General features: G+C 39.9%; 1 protein-coding gene across 2 annotated transcripts in view; it reads left to right on the forward strand.

Moving 5' to 3' along the window:
• Positions 1–693: 693 nt before the first annotated feature.
• Positions 694–20,312, forward strand: part of Ccny (cyclin Y) — a 216,903-nt gene continuing 197,284 nt past the window's right edge. The window contains exon 1 of one of the 2 annotated variants that reach the window (XM_026409085.2): positions 694–974. In XM_026409085.2, the coding sequence (XP_026264870.1) occupies positions 821–974 (154 nt within the window). In that variant the 5' untranslated portion in view covers positions 694–820. The remainder of the gene's footprint in view (positions 975–20,312) is intronic. The other variant, XM_026409086.2, reaches the window with a different exon arrangement.

Here is a 20,312-nt window from a genome sequence, read left to right on the forward strand (position 1 = left end):
ACACTCCTCTTATGCCGGCGACCCGGGGGACGTGGAGGAAGCGAGACCAGCAGAGGAGGACGCATTTCCAGAGGCCGAGTTCCCGTCGCCCTAGCCTGCGACTCCCGGTAGTCGCTTAAGGCCCAGGCCGCGGGGCGACTCTGCACCTCCCTAAGCTGCGGATCTGCTTCCAGGGCAGAGGGAAGAGGCGGCGACGGGGCGGGGCAGGGGCTGCGGGGCGGGGCGGGGGCTGCGGCGGGGGCGGGCGCGCCGGCGGGGGCGGGCGCGAGCATCCTCCAGCCGCACCGCACCGTACCTAGCCGCGCCAGCGGAGGGCCGCGCCCACGTCCTCCCGGCTGCCTGGCGCGCACCCGCGTGTCCCTGGCCTGAACCGGAACCGCTTGCCGAGGCCGCCGCTGCCGCTGGGGCACCGGGCGCCGACAGCGAAGCTCGGGGGGTGGAGGCGGCCTGCGCGGCGCCGCCCGCCATGGCCGCGGCGGGGTGAGCTCCGCACCGCGGCCGCAGTCGCGCGCGGACCTGAGCGCTCCTCCGCCGCGGACAGGCCGGCCAGGCTCGGGCGGGCGCGCACTGAGGCCGAGGAGAGCCGGTGCCGCCGCCCGCTCGTCGCTGCCGCCGTCCGCTCGTCGCTGCCGCCGTCCGCTCGTCGCCGCCGCCGCCCATGGCGAGGCCCCGCCGCCGCCGCCGCTGCTAACCCGGCGGCCGGCCGCGGCTTCCGCCCCCTCCCGCGGCGGCGGCGGGCGGGCCTCCCTCCACGCCCCCGCGCCCCGCACGGGGGACCGGGAAGAAGGCGAAAGCAGCAGGAATCGGGGGGCAGCCGAAGATGGGGAACACTACCTCGTGCTGCGTGTCGTCCAGCCCCAAGCTCCGGAGGAATGCCCACTCCCGGCTGGAGTCCTACCGGCCCGACACGGACCTGAGCCGTGAGGACACGGGCTGCAACCTGCAGCACATCAGCGACCGGGAGAACATCGACGGTGAGCGCGGGCGGCGGCCCCGCGGAGCCCCCTTCCGCAGCCCCGCACCCCACCCGCTGTGCCTCCGCGCTCAGCTGCACAACCCGCGTCCGCGCGTCCGGGCTGCTTCGGCTCTCAGCCGGTCTCTGTCAACGGTGCTTGTCTGGCTCTTGGTCCGCGCCACCGGGCGTTCAGTTCCCGCAGCCTCCGAGCTGCCCCCAAGCTTTCCCTAGTGAGCGGCCAGGGAAACTTTGCGAGCCGTGGCTCTGAGTCCTCGCGGGGCCGAGCGTGGGGAATGCTTGTGTGCAGGTCGCGAGGTGACATGAACTACGTCCTTGTCCGGACCTGAGCGTCCAGGGCGGCGGCTGAGAGCCGGGGGGTTCCAAGCACTGACAGAATGTAGCCTGAGGCCAAGTTAGGCGCCACGGGGTAGAAGTGTGTTTTTTGAAAAGGGAAGGAATATAGATGAGCCTTGGCAAAACTGAGAAGTGAATTTCCATTTTGAAATTATGGACCTCAGTTGTCCGAGTCGGTATCCCTGTCACTTTTCAGTTGACTCCACTGGGCTGTCCCCTATCCCTAATGCCGTTAAAAATGAAAACATTGCAAGAAAAAAAATTATATCTATATTCAGGGGAAAAAAAGTATGACAGGAGTATGGTTGCAGTCAAATAACCTTACCCGAAATGCTTTTAAGAAGATTGTCGTAAGGCTTTGGGTTAAGTCTCCTAGTTTTTGCGTAGATTTGAGTTACAGTCCTATGAATTTGATTCATCTGGGTAATGTTTGCTTTGGCCTAGAATTTGTGTCAGAGGAAAAAAAAAAGTTAAAAGACTCATTACTGAGTCTGATAATATTTATCTTATGGTTGTGCAGTATCCTTGTTAGTACTGTTTTATCAGGAAGCTCTGTGGTCTATGAATAGCTACATAAAATACAGTTTACATAGTTTTCAACTTTAAAATATTTGAAATTAGATATTTTTATGAAAACTTGATTTTTCTTTTTTTTTTAACCCTCAAGTCCTCTTACAGTTAAAATCTAGTTGGATTAACCTGAAAAAGTTTCTTGTGAATGAATTGACAAAACTCTTTTAATTCTTTCTAGTTGATTAGATGGGACATTCTCTGTAATGTGGAAAGCCATGTTTAAATTACTAAGAAAGAAAGAATTTTCTCACTGTTTGGCTTCTGATAATTTCTTTTAAGTGGTAATTTCATCTTAGGATGGCAAGTTTATTAGATAAGTACCATACATAGACTAATAATACAACATTTGGTTTATAATAGGTTGTTAGTAAATTCTAGTTCCATGTCCTTTTTATTGTTGTTACTTTAGCTGTCCATTACCTTAGCTTATTCTTTAGATGTCTTTGAACTAACAGCATTCTTTATTTTGGCATTTATATGCGGTAAAGCATCTAGAAGGATATCAAGGCCAGAACTGCTATAGCCCCAAGCATTTAATAAACGTCTAACATTTAATAAAGTTTCAGTATTATATTTTAAAGGAAACAGGGAATGAATGAGTTTATTATAGGAAGTTGTTAACTAGTCCTGCACAATGTGGACAGGCAACAACATTTGGAAATATTTTTTTCTTTATGTTGTGCACTAATATTTGATGGATACCTTGTTTTAAACAGTAGATTTAAAAAAAAGAAAAATGAAAACAAAAGTTTTCACATTTCTAAGAGCTAAGCTGCATATTATTAATATGGACTATAGCAATGAAGGGGTGTGTGTGAGTGTAGCATGTAACTGTAACCAGCTATTTGGCACTATGCTAGAAGGATTTTGCCAGTGGACAATGCAGTACTATGATGTGTTTTTTCATTTGAAAGAAATCTAAGTTTCAGTCATTCAGCATATTTTTAGAGAAATTTTGGAAGATTACAACTTTTTTTGGGGGGGTGGTAGTAGTGGGGATAGAAACCAGGGTGCTTTTACCACTGAGATATATCCCTAGTCCTCTTTATTTTTTTATTTTGAGGGTCTCTCTAAGTTGGTTAGTTGCTGGGGCTGGCTTTGTATTTGGGTTCTTCCTTCCTCAGCCTCCTGGGATTATAGCTACCAACTGTTGTTTTACAGATTTGGGATTGTTTGAGAGTGCAAAGGGCAGGTTAAGATAGTTTCTAATTAGGTTTGTAGTATCATTTCATCTTGTGAGCTAATACTGGTTCATTTGATGATGCTAGTTTAAACTCCAATTTTAAGTTACCATTTAAATAATGTTCTGTCTCTCAGATTCAGATACTACTCCAGGACTTATCTGACTGGCATTTTCAACATAGATTTTATTACTTTTTAGTTTTTTCAGCATTGGTTTTCATTTGACCAGAAATCTAGGGCTGGACTTTAGTATTAATATGTTTATTTAAAGCTCTCCAAGAAATTCTAAGATGCATCTGGGCTTGAGAATCATTGATTGGAAGTTTTATCTGCTATTCAGAGGTATTTTAGTAGAAGTTCTTGTGATGTCAGAGACTGGGAGAAGAGGACAGATTTGTTTAGGTTAAGTAATTTATATATGTATGTATACTAATGTCAACATATACCTGTATTTGTCGATTTGTATTGGAGTTTCTGAGTTCCAGTTGGCCCCCTGTATCATTAGGTTGCATAATTGTGGGTTCATCCAACTGCAGATGAAATAGTCCAAAAAATTTTGTGTCTGTACTGAATACATATTAACTTTTTCATTATTTCCTGAATTTTTCATTATTCCCTGAATTGAGACTATTTGCATAGTACGGATATTGTATTCAGTATTATAGGGATGATTAAAGGTAAATGGGAAGATGTGTGTAGGTTATATGCAAATATTAGGCCTTTTATATAAGGGGCTTAAGTAATTTTGTTTCCTGCTGGGGTTCTGGAACCAGTGTTCTGCAGATATTGAGGGATGACTGTTTTTATTGACTGTTATATTACTAGTTAACATTGTAAACTACATCTCAAAAATTCTCAATTCCAGTATAATAAAAAACTGAAGTGGGACTAGGGATATAGCTCAGAGGTGGAGCACTTGCCAAGCATGCATAAGGAACTGCATTCAATCTCCAGTACCAAACAACCCCCCCCCCAGACAAACAAAAACAAAAGAAAAACAAAAAACTCTGAAGTGCTCAAGTATCTTATATTCTGGAAAACATCTCAAGCATCTACCAGTATTGAAAAGTTCAGAGTTTATGGGTCTTCTATGATAGTTCAGTTTCTTTAAATCACAGAGATACAACACATAATCTGTTTTCCTCACCTCACCCCCAGACACAAAAAGGAGTGATATGTGTCCCATAGAATTTCAGTGACTGTTTGGGTAGGTAGAGTTCTGTGATAATGCTGAGTCTTTGTACTCAGAATATGTTAGTGTTAGGTTATTTGTTTATGAAATTTTATTAGACTCATCTGTTTCCCAGCTGTTATTTTTTATAAAGTCATGCAGAGTTTTAGAAACAAGATGATAACTCAACAGTGACATTAATAACTGGAATATGCATGCATTTTATTCTCTGTTCTGGATGCTGCTCTTAAGTGCTTGGCTTCTGTTCAGGAGTTCACAATTACCCTATGGGTAATATTATTATTGTAAGACAAAGAAATGAGGCATGGAGAGCAGAAATGAGTTGCCCAAAGTCACATAGCTGAGAAATGGCAAGTGTTGCTTGACCAGCTGTTATACACTGTCTAGCCTGGGGTTGTCTTTTGGGATAGGGTGTTTCTTGTCAATGTATTTATACCCATAGTTTCTTTTTCTTTCTTTCTTTTTTTTTTCTGATAGTACCAGGGATTGAATCCAGGGACCTTAACTACTAGGCAATATTCCCAGCCCTTTTCCATATTTTATTTGAGACTAAGTTGGTTAGTTGCTGAGGCTGGCCTTGTATTTGGGTTCCTCCTCCCTCAGCCTCCTGGGATTACAGGTATGTGATACCAGCATCTCACTAAGTTGCTTAGGGCCTCACTAAGTGGCTGAGGCTATCTTTGAATTTGGAATCCTCCTGCCTCAGCCTCACGAGCTGCTGGGATTATAGACATGTACCTGTGTACCTGGTTTACCCATGGTTTCTTAAAGAAAAAAAATAATTATTTGTCTGCAACAGTTATTCAGTCTAGACTTCCATGATTAGATGGGAGGACATGAGGCATGAATAAAAGAGACTTTAAAATGTGATGAGGTCAAATAAATCAGGATTACTGGAACATCTGTGCCATAGTGTCTTTTTGGGGTTTTGCTTTGAAGTGATTGAAGGCAACTGCAACCTTTTATACCTTGCCTGCCATCCTTGACAACTGAATTTCTGCCTCATTCCCAGATCCAATCTGTTAGGAAAGCATGACTCTCTGCCTTCAGAATATATCTAGAATCTGATTGCTTCTTAAAACCTCTCCAGATCTAGGTTGTGTTCAATTCTGGCAGTCTCCCTAGAATCCCTGTTTGTACCCTTGCCCTCTGCAGTCTGCTCTTACCATATCAGCCTTTGAGTTTGAGATTTAATTGAAACTCAGACATACCATTACTCTGTCCAAAAAATTTCAGTGACTTTGTAGCTCAGTGGTGGAGCACTTGCTTCACATGTGTGAGGCACTGGGTTTGATTCTCAGCACCACATACATATAAAGAAAGGTATTGGGTCCATCTACAACTTAAAAAAAGTTTCAGCGACTTCTTAATATACACCAAGTATATATGCCCTGTGTGATCTTCCTGCCCTCTTTACTTACTTGCTGGCTCAATCCAGCCATACTAGCCTTCTTTTGTACATCTTTTTTTTTTTTTTTTTTTTTTTTTTGGACTAGGGATTGAAACCCAGGGCACTTAGCCACTGAGCCACATCTCCAGCCCTTTTCATGTTTTAGAAACAGTGTCTCACCTCATAAAGTTGTTGAGGCTGGTTTTGAATTTGCGATCCTCCTGCCTCAGCCTCCCAAGCCACTAGATTGCAGGCATGTGCCACCATGCCTGGCTCAACCTTTTCTGCACTGTTCTTGAACATACCAGACACTCCACCCATTCTGGGCCTTTGCACTATTCTTCTGACTGGACTGTTCACTGTGTTTACTCTTAGCTAAAGTCCTCATTGCCTTCAGTCTTGGTTCAAGTCTCACTTTTTAGCAAGGCTATCTGAGTTACTTCACTTAACGTCCCTCCTGCCACCCCACAGCAATCCTACTATGCATTTTCCACACTACTGTTTTCTGATTTACTGTATCAGCTTATGATATAACTGTTAAGTATGTGCATGTATAATAACAGCTTTTCTCACCGATTAGAATGGAAGTTCCAATAGTATTTTTGTTGTTGTTGTTCACTGGTATAATCCAAATGACTACAAAATGCCTGATTACTTGAATGAACTAGTGATATCTGAGTCAGCACAACATCATGTACGTTTATTAGGTGAGGGAGAAATGGTGGGTGGGGAAGTGGTAGTGAACAGGACTTTAATAATGAAACTAGGGTAGATATCAAACTTTTTGGTTTTGTTTCGATTTTAACCTGAGAGGTAGCAGAGAGGGTAAAGCTCTGAAAATGAAACTTAAGAAAGGTTTTAATGACTTCTTCCTACCCCCCAAACCCAAATCCAAACCATAACTGACAGGAAAGCATGGCTAACGGGAATATGTTTAATAATGTGAAATGTTGGTTTTTTTTTTTTCCCTTGTCTCTTCCAGTGAATGACTTTAGCTATAGTATTCTTATTTTGTCTTTTAGGACAAAGTGAGGCTCAGATTCTTAACCAAAACCAGTAGATGAACATATGCAATTATCAACATAGCCTTATCCTCATGTTGCTTTTCTAGTATTTAATATGAAGTATTGCAGAATATATAGTAAAATGGTACTTTATCTTTTATAGGGAAGCTGGAAACCTAAGGGACTCATTCTAAGAATTGGAAAGACAGTTGGAAAAAGTACATTTGCTTTTATAAGTTTAGGACATTTTTATATACATATATATTTGTAGTTGGACACAATACCTTTATTTTATGTGGTGCTGAGGATCAAACCCAGTGCCTTTCATGTGCTAGGCGAGCACTCTACCGCTGAGCCTCAGCCCCAGCCCATAAGGGTAGGACATTGAAGGAACAATTTTAAGTGTCTCTTATAGTATTAGCTTAAACATTGCTCTTGGTTTTTTGAATATCTGTATTAATCTCATGTTTTCAGTGTTCTTTTTGTTGAGTCTTGTCTTAAAACTAGTCCTGGTGGGTAAAACCATACCTATGGATTTTCATTGAAGGATATTAGCCTCACTGGATACAAGATGTGAGAGGAGATTTAGGACTCATTACATACTAGCAGTGTATAGACATATGTTTTAAAAATTTGCTCAGGGAGTTGTTCTTCATGACATTGGTGATGATTCCATGACCTCTCTGTTTCCATTTACTTATTTTTCTCTTTAATTTAGAAACAGGGAGTCATTTGCTCTACACCCTCATTCAGATAGTAAAACTGAGTCTCAGAGAGGTGTAGCAGTCTCTTGCTTAGGTCACATAGATCATGAGTTGAATTTGTGGTGGGTTAATTCTGAGTCAAGAACTAATTACTTGACCTATATTATCTTTTTTTATTCTTAATATTATTCTCCCCATTTTGCAACAGAAATTGAGCCTTAAGAGATTAAGATTAAGAAATTTGTTCAGGGTTCTACAATTTGTTAGTAGCAGTTAATCTGCCATCTTGTGTGAAAGCTCTATGCCTCAGCTGACTTGTGACAGCCAACTAGGAATGGATCCATGTCTAGAATCCAAACCTCCGGGTGTGTGGCCCTCTTATAGCTTTAAGAGGATCCCATCACAGCAAATTTGCTTTTGGCTAGCTATACTTTGTGGTTAGGATTTTTACTTTTCTTCCTAATTTTTGAGAGGAGTGGTGATTCTATAATTTTATGGATTGATAGATTTTCTTACCCTCTTCTACAAAACTGTCTCTATCATCTTAAATAGATGGATGTTGGGGTTTACCTAAGTACACTGACTACCTAATTTTAAATCTGGCTTCAATACTTGTCATACTTCAAAGTATGATTCCTTTCATTTTTCAACATTTAGGTAAGAAGGATCAGTCCACAGCATTATTAGTTGATGTAAACCCCCCTAGTACTTTCAGTATCATTTCCAGCTAGTAGCTGGAAGAAAGGCTAGAGTTCACTTTCCCTGAAGCATTTATCATCTTGACATGTTGAAGATTTTATTGCTAAGGGTCTTGGTGAGGAGACCATTTCTTCTCGGTGTTCTGAGACCCAACATTATTCTATTCTGTTGTTCCTGAGGAGCAGAGAAGAGGCCCAAGGAGGGTAAATTCAGAGAGGAGTCTCTTCAGGGGGTTTATAGTGCATGCACACAGCTCCATAAAGTGTGGCTGTAGGCAAAGGGCAAGAGCCTAATAATTGGAAGACTGGCATTCCAGATGGGGCTCCTCTTTTTTTTTTTTTTTTTTTTTTTTTAGGTGTAGATGGACACAACACAATGCCTTTATTTTTATGTGGTGCTGAGGATGGAACCCTGGTCTTGCCTGTGCTAGGCAAGCGCTCTACTGCTGAGCCACAATCCCAGCCCCTGGGGCTCCTCTTTTAATTGTACCTCCATCCTGATGAGCCTCACTCTCTTCTGCTTAACAAATGTGCTTAACTGCCTTGCCTTACATCCTAAAGTGGTATGCAAGAATCAAAATGAGGCCAAAAATGCTTAATAAACCAGAAAAACTAGATGAATGCATGTCATTATGAACATGGCATCTATACTGACTTTCTTGTGTTATTATTATTATTTTTTTTGTATTTTGTGAAGTATGTACCAAGATCTACAACCAATTGTTTTGAAATATCCATACCCAGAGAAGCTAGGAGCCCAAGGGACCTATCTTAACAAAGACATCAGCGTGGCATTGAAGGCAGTACTGAAGCATAAAGCTTGTTAAAGCTGGGAAGGGTGAGGTTATATAGAGCTGTATAACCTTTGAATGAGAATCTTACTGGCTGTATAATTTGGAATAGAAATACCTTTCTTTCTAGCACTTACTCCTCTTCTGAGTTGTACATTTCCAAAGTCAAAATGTGATACCACACAGTGATGAGTATGTGAGAAAGCTTTTTCCTGGCTCTTGGGGATGAGGAAGCATATCTGGGCAGTTTATTGACTATCAAAAGAGCCACATTCCTAGGAATGTCGGCATGCACCCTTAGATGGAAGGTGAAGCTGGAGCTTGCTTTTTTCCTTTATTTCCCAGTGCTGGGAGTTGAATCCAGGGTTTCCTGCATGCTACTCAAGCACTCTACCATTGAGCCACATCCCTAGTCCTGAAATTTTTTTTTTAAAGAAAAGTCTTCAAAGAATGGGATTTAGAGCTGTGCATAATTCTACCTTATGTGTGTAATATTTTATTATTATGTGTATGTAATAATAAATAACAATATTAATAACAATAATAAAATATCACACAATATTATACATAGTATTGCACATAATTTAAATGTAAATTTTGTTAAAATATTACTTTCAATAAAGGGGAGCTGATGGACTGAAAAAAATAAGCATAGTCTTGAGCAGGGCCAATCTGTGTTAATTTCTTTTATGAAACAGTCTATTTGTCTTAGATCCACAGTTGAAGAGACCACACACAAGACATCTAACTCAACTTTTCTTTCCCTTTTTTAGCTACTTAAGCCATTTATAGCTGTTGCTGTGGTTCCCTTACTTCTTCTAGGGACTTCTTTTGCTCTCTGCTTTCTTGGAGAAAGGGGGTCTCGCTGAAGCTAAAATTGAGTATTAGCACTCTGACAATGCTCATATTGGTATATCCCTGCATTCAGCAAGATTTTGCCTGAAAAGTCTCTTAGTGAGGTTGCTTTTTAAATACAGAATTGGAAAATCTTATAATCTTTTTTTTTTCACCTTTCACACAATTTTGACATGCTATACATTTGTTTTGACTTTGTAAAGAATTAAAAGTTTTGTAAAAAGTATGGTTAATAATTGGTTTGAAGAAATTCTATAAAGGGAGTTCTGAAATGTTTGGTCAATGCTAATGTCTCTAGGCTAAGTGTCTAGTCTTCCATGAATTTATTACTGTGGTTAAAAATGATTTCTGCTAACTGGGTGCAGTGGCACATGCCTGTAATCCCAGCATGTTTGGGAGTTTGGGAGTTTGGGAGTCTGAGGCTGGAGGATTGTGAGTTTGGGTCCAGCCTCAACAATTTAGTGAGGCCCTGAGCAACTCAGTGAGATCCTGTCTCTAAATAAAATACAGAAAAGGGATGGGGATGTGGCTCAGTGGTTAAGTGCCCCTGGGTTCAAGCCCTGGTTACCCCCCCCCAAAAAAAAAAAAAAAAGAAGAAAGATTTTTGCTCTGATGATATAGTTTAGTTGTAGAGTAGTTGACTAACATGTGAGGTTCTGGGTTTGATTTTCATTCCTGAGAAAAAGAGATTTCGAACCAGGTTTCATTGCTTTTAGACTTGTTACCTAGGATATATAATTTTAATTCCTGGGTAATTATTTTGCGATCTTTGTTCCTTTGTCAAGATGTGTAGTGGGGCTTCATTGGATGTGATAGACTTGAGTGTCATGTTCAGCAGAGATGTAACAGCGTCTTTAAGACATGACAGCTGGCTCCTGGTACTGAGAGAAATACAGCTGGGGTACACTAAAGATAATTGTTAGCAACTACAATTACATCTGTGCCAGTTTGCTTTGTAAGCCTTGTAGCAGTCTTAATTGGGTGGTGAAATGCAAGTCACTTCTGTTTTAGATATCTCTGATTATAGACCTCTGACTCTGAAGGATGAATAGGAAATACTCTGCATGGGAGTTCATGTGTATCATAGACATATGTGGCACAGCCATGAGTGTCGAGCTTAAAACATTTTTAAAAGCAAGTGTTTTACTTTGGATGAATGCTTCTGTTCTTGGTGGGCAAAAAGGGAAAAGAAAAATCATTAAAAAAATTCTTATTTATAATTGGTAAACTCCTTTCAAAATTTACCATTAATCTAGAATCAGTGCATTGATGAGTAGAGTAAGAGATCCTGTTTTTTTTGCCTTTCAAGAAAAGATTGCACTCCAAATTTAGTATTTTGCCCATTAATTATTATAGGAGTTCAGGATTTTTTTTTTTTTTTTTTGCGAGAGGGGAGAGAGAGAGAGAGAGAGAGAGAGAGAGAGAGAGAGAGAGAGAGAAAGAAAATATCTTTTTTTTTTTTTTTTTTTGTCGATGGACACAACACAATGCCTTTATTCTTTTTTGATGTGGTGCTGAGAATCGAACCTGTGTCCCACCCGTGCTAGGTGAGCGCTCTACCGCTGAGCCACAATCCCAGCCTAGGAGTTCAGGATTTTAATTGACTTTCAGGATTATGCTATTTCAGTAAGCATAATCACAGTTATCCTTTAAATTATCTGTGGTGGTAGTTATTATTTTTTTTTCTTTCTTTCTCCCCTCCGCACTAGTGATACTGGGGATTGAACCTAGGAGCATTCTGCCTCTGAACTACATCTGCAGTCATTTAAAAATTTTTATTTTGAGATAGGGTCTCACTAAGTTGCCCAGGCTGGCTTGGAATTTGCCATCCTTCTGCTTCAGCTTCACAAGCTGGGATTACAGGAATGTGCCTCCATGCTGATTCTTTGGTTCTTATAATAGGTTTTTTAAAAAAAGTTTTTTTTTTTTTTTTAGTTGGACACAATACCTTTATTTTATTTATCTATTTATTTTTATTGGTGCTAAGGATCAAACCTAGCACCTTGAACATTCTTGGTGAGTGCTCTACCATTGAGCCACAACCCCAGCCCATTTATAATAGGTTTTTATATGTGAATATAGACTATGTGTGATTCTTAAAGGTGCAGGTTTTGTTATTCCCAGTCTGTGTCCCTTTCCAAAGTTCAGGATGAGAAAGAAGTCGTGATGATGTCTATGTTTTAATATAGTTTCAAAAATTTCAAATTCACAAATTCACTTAAGAATTATTTTCACTTACAACATTACTTTTGTCAATTTATATCTGTGGGAAGACCTTATTTTTCCACGGCATTTTTTTTCTCAAGGCATGTGTAAATGATGACCGTTTTTGAATGTATAGTGCTTGTTGCTCTTTTGTTTGAAAAGTGTTAGTAAATGGTTTATGTAATATCAAGAGTTTGCCTTCAGTGTTCTGAAAGCCAGTTTTGTTATTGAAGAGCTACAAGTTGCTTATTCACTTTAATTTTAGCATGTGTTTGACTCTTTCATTTTTCTACGAGATTAGTTTGATGTCTAATTTTTCATTTCTTTTTTGTGGTAGGAAGTCTGGCGGAAGCCTAACAAAGTTGGTACGTTAACCTCCATATCTGTGGGTTTAAAAATTGTGTCTGGGGGCTGAGGATGTGGCTCAAGCGGTAGCGCGCTCACCTGGCATGCGTGCGGCCCGGGTTCGATCCTCAGCACCACATACCAACAAAGATGTTGTGTCCGCCAAAAATTAATAAATAAATAAATTAAAAAAAATTTATATAAAAAAAAATTGTGTCTGTAATGAACATGTACAGACTTGTTTTGTGTCATTATTCCCCAACCAGTATAGTGAAACAACTATTTAGATTGTAGTATGTATTGTAAATAACCTATAAGTGATTTAGAGTGTACAGGAGGATGAGTGTAGGTTATATGCAAATAATATGCCATTTTATATAAAGGACTTGAACATCTTGGATTTTAGTATCCCTGGGGATCCTGGAACCAAACCTTCTTAGAAACCAAAGGATGACTATATTCAGAAAAGGGTGCCTTGGGCATGGCTGGTGTCAGTTTAGGCCTGTAATCCCAGATATTTGGGATTCTGAGGCTGGAGGATCACAAATTCAAGGCCAGCCTTGGCAATTTAGCAAGATCCTATCTCAAAACAAAAAGGTCTGTTGATGTAGCTTGATGGCAAAGCTGCCACCTTGGTTCAGTCCTCAGTACCTGGGAGGTGTTGGGGGGAGATGACCTTGGGCATTTACCATATGGGCATAAATCCAGGGGACAGGAACATGTTCTTTCTTCACATATTCTTGGCTTCTGTGGAAGATTGTGTCTGACAGGCTACATATCTTAAGCACCCTGTGTACTCTGCAAGTACAGTTGGCTGTTTGTAGAGTTCTCTTCTGAGGCAGGAAAATAATACTGGGTAATTCATTTCATGAAACCAGGCAGGCTCTGGATGTTGGAAATAGAAGATGTGGACAAAGAGTATGAGGAGATGTGATGGCATTCCTGGGATGAGATGAGTCAGGGATGACCCAAATGTAAAACATGACACAACTGGGGAAACCCACAAAGCCCCCAGAGGGTGGAAGTAGGTGGTCAGTAGTGGGGTGGTGCTTTTATTCTTGGTGAGGTTTGTTTGCCAAGAATGACTTGAGCTGGATAGCAAGCATGGTGACAATTTTCAGAGTCAGTTAGATAGTCTTGCAGGTTCCTGGGAACCTCCGACATGAAACCAGGAAATCGGCTATTGGAACAAAAATTTTCTTTTCTTTCCTAAATTTTCTGAGAGGAACATTTGTTGGAGTGTAAACTGAGTGTTTTGAGAATGAAACTTATTCTTGTGTCCAGAATATTATAGGACAGCATAATGACAGGAATAAAAGGAAAGAATGGAGGGGTTTGCAAAAAGGAGAAGGTTGACCAAAGTGAGAATCAGAGAAAAGAGTACGTGTAGGTGAATGAGCTTGGTAAAGCAGCTTGTAGAATACAGTCTTTGGTCTGTTCATTGGTGCAGGATGGTTTAATGCAACCTTATTCTTCCAGCCAGTCTCCTGTGTCCTCATACTGTATCTGTGCCTTCACTTTGGATGTGGAAGGTTGATAGTAAAGGTACTGAATATGTGCTTTTCCACATGTCATTTATTTCTGGCTTTTATTTTAATTTTATCGTGGTTTGGAATGTGTTAAAGTACAACATGGATGTCCGCTGGAGGAAGATTCTCTGTAAATTGGCTATACACATTTTAGTGTTCTATTCCTGAAAGTAATTTTTTAAGTGGATTTCTGTCTTGATTAGTCATATTCACATGTAAAAGTCTATTTGCTGAGTATAGATTCTTCTTGTGAAATTCAGGGTCACTTTCAGTAAAGCAGGAGTATGATGATGAAGCTATAGCAGGGTTTCTCAACCTCAGCTCTATTGACTTTTTTTGGTGAGTTCTTTTTTTTTTTTGGTTGTTTGGGGCTGACTTGTCCACTGGAGGATGTTTAGCAACTTCCCACTTATAGCCCCAACCTCAGTCGAGACAATAAAAAATTTCCCTGGTGGGGATAAACTCCTCTAATCCTTTTGAGAATGAGTGACAAGCTCTAGGATTCAAGGTGAAGAAACTACTTCAGTAGAGTGACTTCCTAATGGTTCTTCTTTGCGTTTGTCACTCTCACATATTCAAGGTCTCAGGGAGGACTTCACAGACTCTGGGTTGCACTTTTTCAGGGCACCAGTAATTTCTGATTTTGATGGAAATGATGCCTACTTCAATTCTATAAAGGATTGCATTGTTTATTTCAACTCATTAGAACCAACATCAATATTCAAAGAAAATACATTGCCTTGCAGTTCTGACAGTGAATGATGGGGTAGTATTCTTTGTACATGCAAATTATGAATTTCTTTACTGAGATTCATAACTCACTTAAGTTCTCTTATACCTCTCATCCCCCACTTTTGGTGCAGTATATCATAGTGAAAGAGTGGTATATTTTTCTTCTTTAAGCCTGCAGTTTTATTTTTCATTTCAGTTTTAAAATTAGCTAGTTGTTTTTTTTTTTTTTAGTAGTACTCAGCAATGATTTTCCTTTTGAGAATCTGTTCTGATGAGGAACATAGAGAAGGAATGACTGAGAAGTCTGTGAAACTCTGATCTGACTACATTTTCTGGTAGTATCTTTGACTTGATTCAAGGGCTCAGTGCAATTTTATATTTTTGTGTACCTTTCAAAGTCTCTTCAACTGCAGTGCGGTAAACTGGCCTCCTGAGACTGGTGGTGAATAGAACTGATGTTTTTGATTCAGAGATCTGGTGTTTAAGGACATCTTTAGTAGAAAACTTTGTGGGAGGGGCTGGACAGCCCTAGTGTTATTCTCTGTTGCATCTTAAGGAAAAAAAATAGAGATGAGTCTATTTAAACAATTTCAAGAGTTAGTTTCTTTAAGCACATTGCTGCTGAGTTGAGGAAATGCTAATATGGATTTCTGGAGATTGAGATCTAGAAATTCAAATCTGGATTTGCAGCTTGCCGAGGTCAAAGGAGCTCTGAAAAATGTGGTAGCATAGTATTCTTGACAATTATGTATTGCCTCCAAGAATATTCAACAAAAATGTCAGTTCCTTAAAAGTGAACGTTTTATAAATTATACAATTGGAAACGATTTTTGAAGTTGGAGATGTTTTCCAAGGGCTGAGGTTTGAAAGTGTGTTATCAATTCATGCTTTGTCTATGTAGCACAAAACATTTGTTAGGAAAGTTATCATTATGGAAGCACAATGAGTCATTAAAAAGGTGGTTTTCAACATGCCTGTTACAGAGCACAGAGGAAACTGGGTGGCTTGGCCTTAGGCACTTGGATTAAAAACACCTGCAAGAAAGAGGGGGTAACCAAGTGATTGGCATTGTGACTTCTAGGGCAATTTTCCATGTGGGTAGAATCAGTTAGTAGCTTATTTGGAGTCATGACAATGAACAACTTCTTGTTCAGAGAGTTACTCCTGCAGAAGCAGCCTCACCTTGGTTATTTTCTGTCCTCTTTTTATTCCAAAATGACCTGGAATATTGTTTTTAGAGTGGATCTGACATTTAAATAAACCCAGTACAAGCCTGATTCCAAGTTTAAATGTGTTTTTTAGTTCTTTCATCTGTTTTTTCAGATGCAAATAATCTGGAAAGTGCACAAAATGAAAATGTAGCAGAACATTATATAGTACCATCACAGTGGTGCTTAGTAGTTTGTGGGGAGACCAGAGCTATACTCTGGAAATAGGGAAAATTATGATTATGGAACATTCAAAAAATTTCAATGCATAAAACCATTGGAACAATGTTAGCAGAAGTTGAACAGGTAATTAGTTAATCATTAGGTTATTATATGTAAGGGAGTATGAGATAACATTTTCTTAATAATGTTAATCAGTGCTCCTCTTGATGAATGTCTTCAAGCTAAACATCTAAGGAGCCATTCTTGTATACAATGTTGTGATTCTGTTAGCTGTTTAGCTGAGAATAGATCTAAGTCAGCTATATTGTTTTGTTTGCTTCTTCTTTTAAGATTATTGATGTATGATGTTTTGGCCTTCAGTTTACTTGTTTTATTCCATTTAAATTTTTATCCAGAGTATGTGTCTCATTACTTTTTTTTTAATGAGATTAATGCTGATGTTGAGGTCATTGTGTGGGCTAGCTGTGGCTGAAAAACTGATTGCAAAGCTGTATTTAAATTTTTTTGTCAGAGTTCAAAAACGGTGATAGTTTTTTCGTTTGGATGTCTTCCTATAAAGAAGTTACATAAGCAAAATGCTAGTACTTTAAGGAACTAGACAAGCTAAGAAGTTAGTAGATTTCCTTTCCTTTTAAACTATCATTTCTACCGAGTGGTTACATTTCTCATGTGGAAGTGTTTCTAGATTATATTCTCCTCAATCACAGAGAAGTTGTTGGAAATAGAGTTCAGTAGGTATGTGTTGCTGAGAGAGGATACCATTGCCTGTGATGACTAGGCTTAGAGCCAAGGCCAATGTAGGTGGTCCACAGATATGTGAACCCTGAGGAAGGGGACACTATTTAGAAATATCAGAATTTGATGCCCCCAGGTTCAGTTCTTTTGTAAGTCAACAAATTGTTTAGTACAAGTACTAAATTCCAGGCTCCCTGCTGGGTGCTGGGAACATAAAAATTAGTATTATTTGCGCCTTGTCCTTCAGGACCTAATGGTTTACCAGGGGAGACACATATGCAAATAAATGATTACAGTACTATGTACAGAGGTGAAGGATGCCAGAGTGACTACCTACCTGTCCCTGGGTGATGAAGGAATGTGTTCAATGAAAATTTGTAAGACAGCATGATGCACGAGGTCAAAAAAGTGGGTGGGGAAGAGGCATGTAAGTGCCACCAGGGGGATATTTGCTTCCGAAAGATTTTTTCCTTCTTTTCTGAGATGGGGGTCTCAGTATGTTGCCCAGCCTGGTCTCCAACTCCTAGGGTCACGTTAACCTCCTTTTTCAGACTCCTGACTAGCAGGAACTACAGGTTGGCACACCCATGCATGGCTTTATTAAATTTGTTTAGTGGCTTAGTTCCCAAACATGTTGTTTTGCAGTGAATTAGACTTATTTAATGATATAACCATTAAGATTATTTGTTGGAGAGTAGATTTCATGATGGATTTTCTTTTAATTTCCCATATATTCTGGATTCTGGAAACTGATCAAAGTTGTAGTATGGAACATAGAATTGATGTCTTTAGAATTGTAAAAAGCATTATTTTTGTGAGTTTTCTTAGAATCATAGAATGTTCATACCTCAAGGAACGTAGAAACCCCCATTTTACAGTTAAGACAACTGAGCTGCTAAGAAGAGTTGTTCCTCAGCATCACCCATCTAATTCATTGGCAGCTCTGGTCTGAGAGCAAGTCTCCTGACATTGGAATCAGAGCTCTTACTGTAATAGGCTCCACCTCTTTTTAAACTGATTTCTATAGCATGGTGAAATATCTTCAAGAAGAACTGGCCCATATTAATGTTATATGTGATGTTAATCCTAGGAAGAACTATGTTTTAGAGAAGTTATAGGCTGTGTAACAAATCACCCCAACACTTAGTAGCCTAAAACAATATTAATTATCTCTTAGTTTCTGTGGGTCAGGACTCCAGGCACAGCTTACTTGGGAGCCTCTGGCTCTGGTGTCTTTTGAGAATGCTGTCTTTTGAGCTGTCAGCTGGGGTGGTAATCATCTTAAAACTCAAGCAGGGGTGATTGTGCTTGCTTTCAAGCTTACTTACATGGCTGTTGTGGGTACCATGTGCACAGTGACTCTTGACTGGAGACATCATTTTTTTCCCCCTCCCCTCATTGGCCTTTCATAGACCAGCAAACAACAAGGCTTCAACCAGGCCATGTGATTCAAGAGAGAACAAGACACCTGCCTCCCTGCCCCAGTGAGGGAAGTCTTATAAGCCCAGAATTGACCTTCCACCACTGCTCTTTGTTAGAGTCAAATCACTAAAGTCCAGGCCACACTTCAAGGGGGATGGTATTATCTATAGAGTGTGAATACCAGGAGATGCATTGGAGGCCATCTTGAAGGCTGCCTATGAAAAGCACTAATTAAGATTCTGTTGGTCATATGTAATAGAAGCTCACTAAAACTGACTTGAGCACACAGGTGGGGAGCGGAGAGAGGAGGAGTTATGTATGAGGAATTTCTATGGAGACCAAGGGCAGGAAGCCTGAGTCTCATTAGGAGTTGGAGAAGGGAGTTGGACAGCCTGTAGAAACTGAGGCAGCTATCTCCTTTTTAGTATCTTAATTTTAAATTCTCTTATCAGTTTTAGTTGGTTTTATCTTTTTCTGTGTCTTGAGCTTACCTTTTTGTAATTCTTTATCAAATAGTTTTCTTTGCCTATACATGGTGGAAATGGCTCCCAACATCGTTAGTTCTAGGACCTCAAAAATTGACTGGAATCCCTGTGACCCAGTAGAGAGGATTGAGTTGACAGCCCAGTTAATGGGATGGCTCCTCTGTGAAAGGTGTCCAATTGGATGTGGACAGGGTGGAAGATGAGGTCAAGGGTATGCCTGGGAGTACAGGAACTTTACTTTTTGTTTGTTGTGGAGAATGGATGAGGGGGAGGAGGTTGATGAATGATCTGTAGAAGTAGACTTCAGAGAAGAAATCATTTGTAATGATTTTCTCATGTATTTATTTTTAAAACCATATTTTATTTTTCCTAAGGAATTGCAAAGTATAGTAGAGATAAGATGAAAAACAAGGTTATCTGTATTAAGAAATTAAAAAAAAATGTCTGTGAGGGATGGGGATGTGGCTTAGTGTTAGAGTGCTTGCCTAGCATGCATGAGACCCTGGATTTAATGCCCAATGCGCGGGGGTTGAGTCTCTGAGACTTTTGTTATCTTAAGCTGGAAACCATATTGGTTATTAAAGTTACTATTTTTCTTTCTCAAGTTGTCTTGTATAAATTCCATCTTTATTCACATTTTAAAAAATGTTTTTAAGTTGTGAACATCTGTCAGCTTTCCCATCTTAGATTTTTTATAACTTGAAATAAAATAAGCATTTCTGTTCTAAAACTGCCCATTTTGTGTCTTCATAGATTTTTTTCTTTTGGTTTTAATTGTCTTCAATGAATTATAGAGATGTAGAAAGGATTTTCATTGTCTTTTTGCATGCTGGTTTATTTTCATTTAAAAATGATGCGTACTCTGATTTAGCTGCAAGAATTTTTTTATTATAAAGATAGAAACCAAGACCCTTTCCTTAAAGGTGTATAGGTATATTTCTTTTTGCTTTGTAGATAAATTAGATTAATTTTGTGAAACCTATTTGTAAAGACAGTTCACAGATTGTATGGTTTTGTTCCTTGGAATTTGATTCGAGCAGTCCACTAATAGCATTGATGAACACAGGTTAGTATGTGGGAAATACTTAAGTTTGTACATCTTTTTTCTTTTTTTTTTTCCTTCAGTACTGGGGATAGAACCTACACACATACTAGGCAAGCGCTCTACCACTGAGCTGTATCCCTGGTTCAGACTTGTACATTTTTAATATCTTGTTTTGTTAAAATCAAGTTTTAAAAAGTGAAACTGGCATAGTGGTCTCTGGGAATTACCAAACAATGGAAAGTCCTGTTAGACAATCTGCAGGCTCCTGTGTTAGGGAAGCTGATAGTGTATGTTGTTGGAGAAAGCAGGGAAGGTGGCGTTAGGGAAGATAGATGTGGAGACCAGAAGAATGCTTCAGCAAAGTTTGCTGGGCAGTAGTTTTTGGGAAAAATCCATTCCCACTATTTAACCCAGTCACATATTATTTACCTTGTATTCCACTATTGTGGATTTTGTTTTGGCAGTAATGTTGCTGTTCACTGTTAGAACCAGGTAGAGCGAAAAAGACTGTGTATACTGAAGTCACAGGGATCTTTGCAAAGATGCAACAAGTTTCCCTGGCTTCTTGTTAATTGCTTCTTGAGCTGTTCTCTTTAATCTGTTCTTATAATTCTGTCTCTTTCCTTAAAGAATGTGGAGATGACCTTGTCACTGCCCTGTTTATAATCCCCACTGGCTCCAGTTGTGTTTAGAGCACTACACAAACTCCTTCCCAGGGTTCCCAG

This window comes from Urocitellus parryii, chromosome 9, assembly GCF_045843805.1.
Source record: "Urocitellus parryii isolate mUroPar1 chromosome 9, mUroPar1.hap1, whole genome shotgun sequence".
NCBI lineage: Eukaryota > Metazoa > Chordata > Mammalia > Rodentia > Sciuridae > Urocitellus > Urocitellus parryii.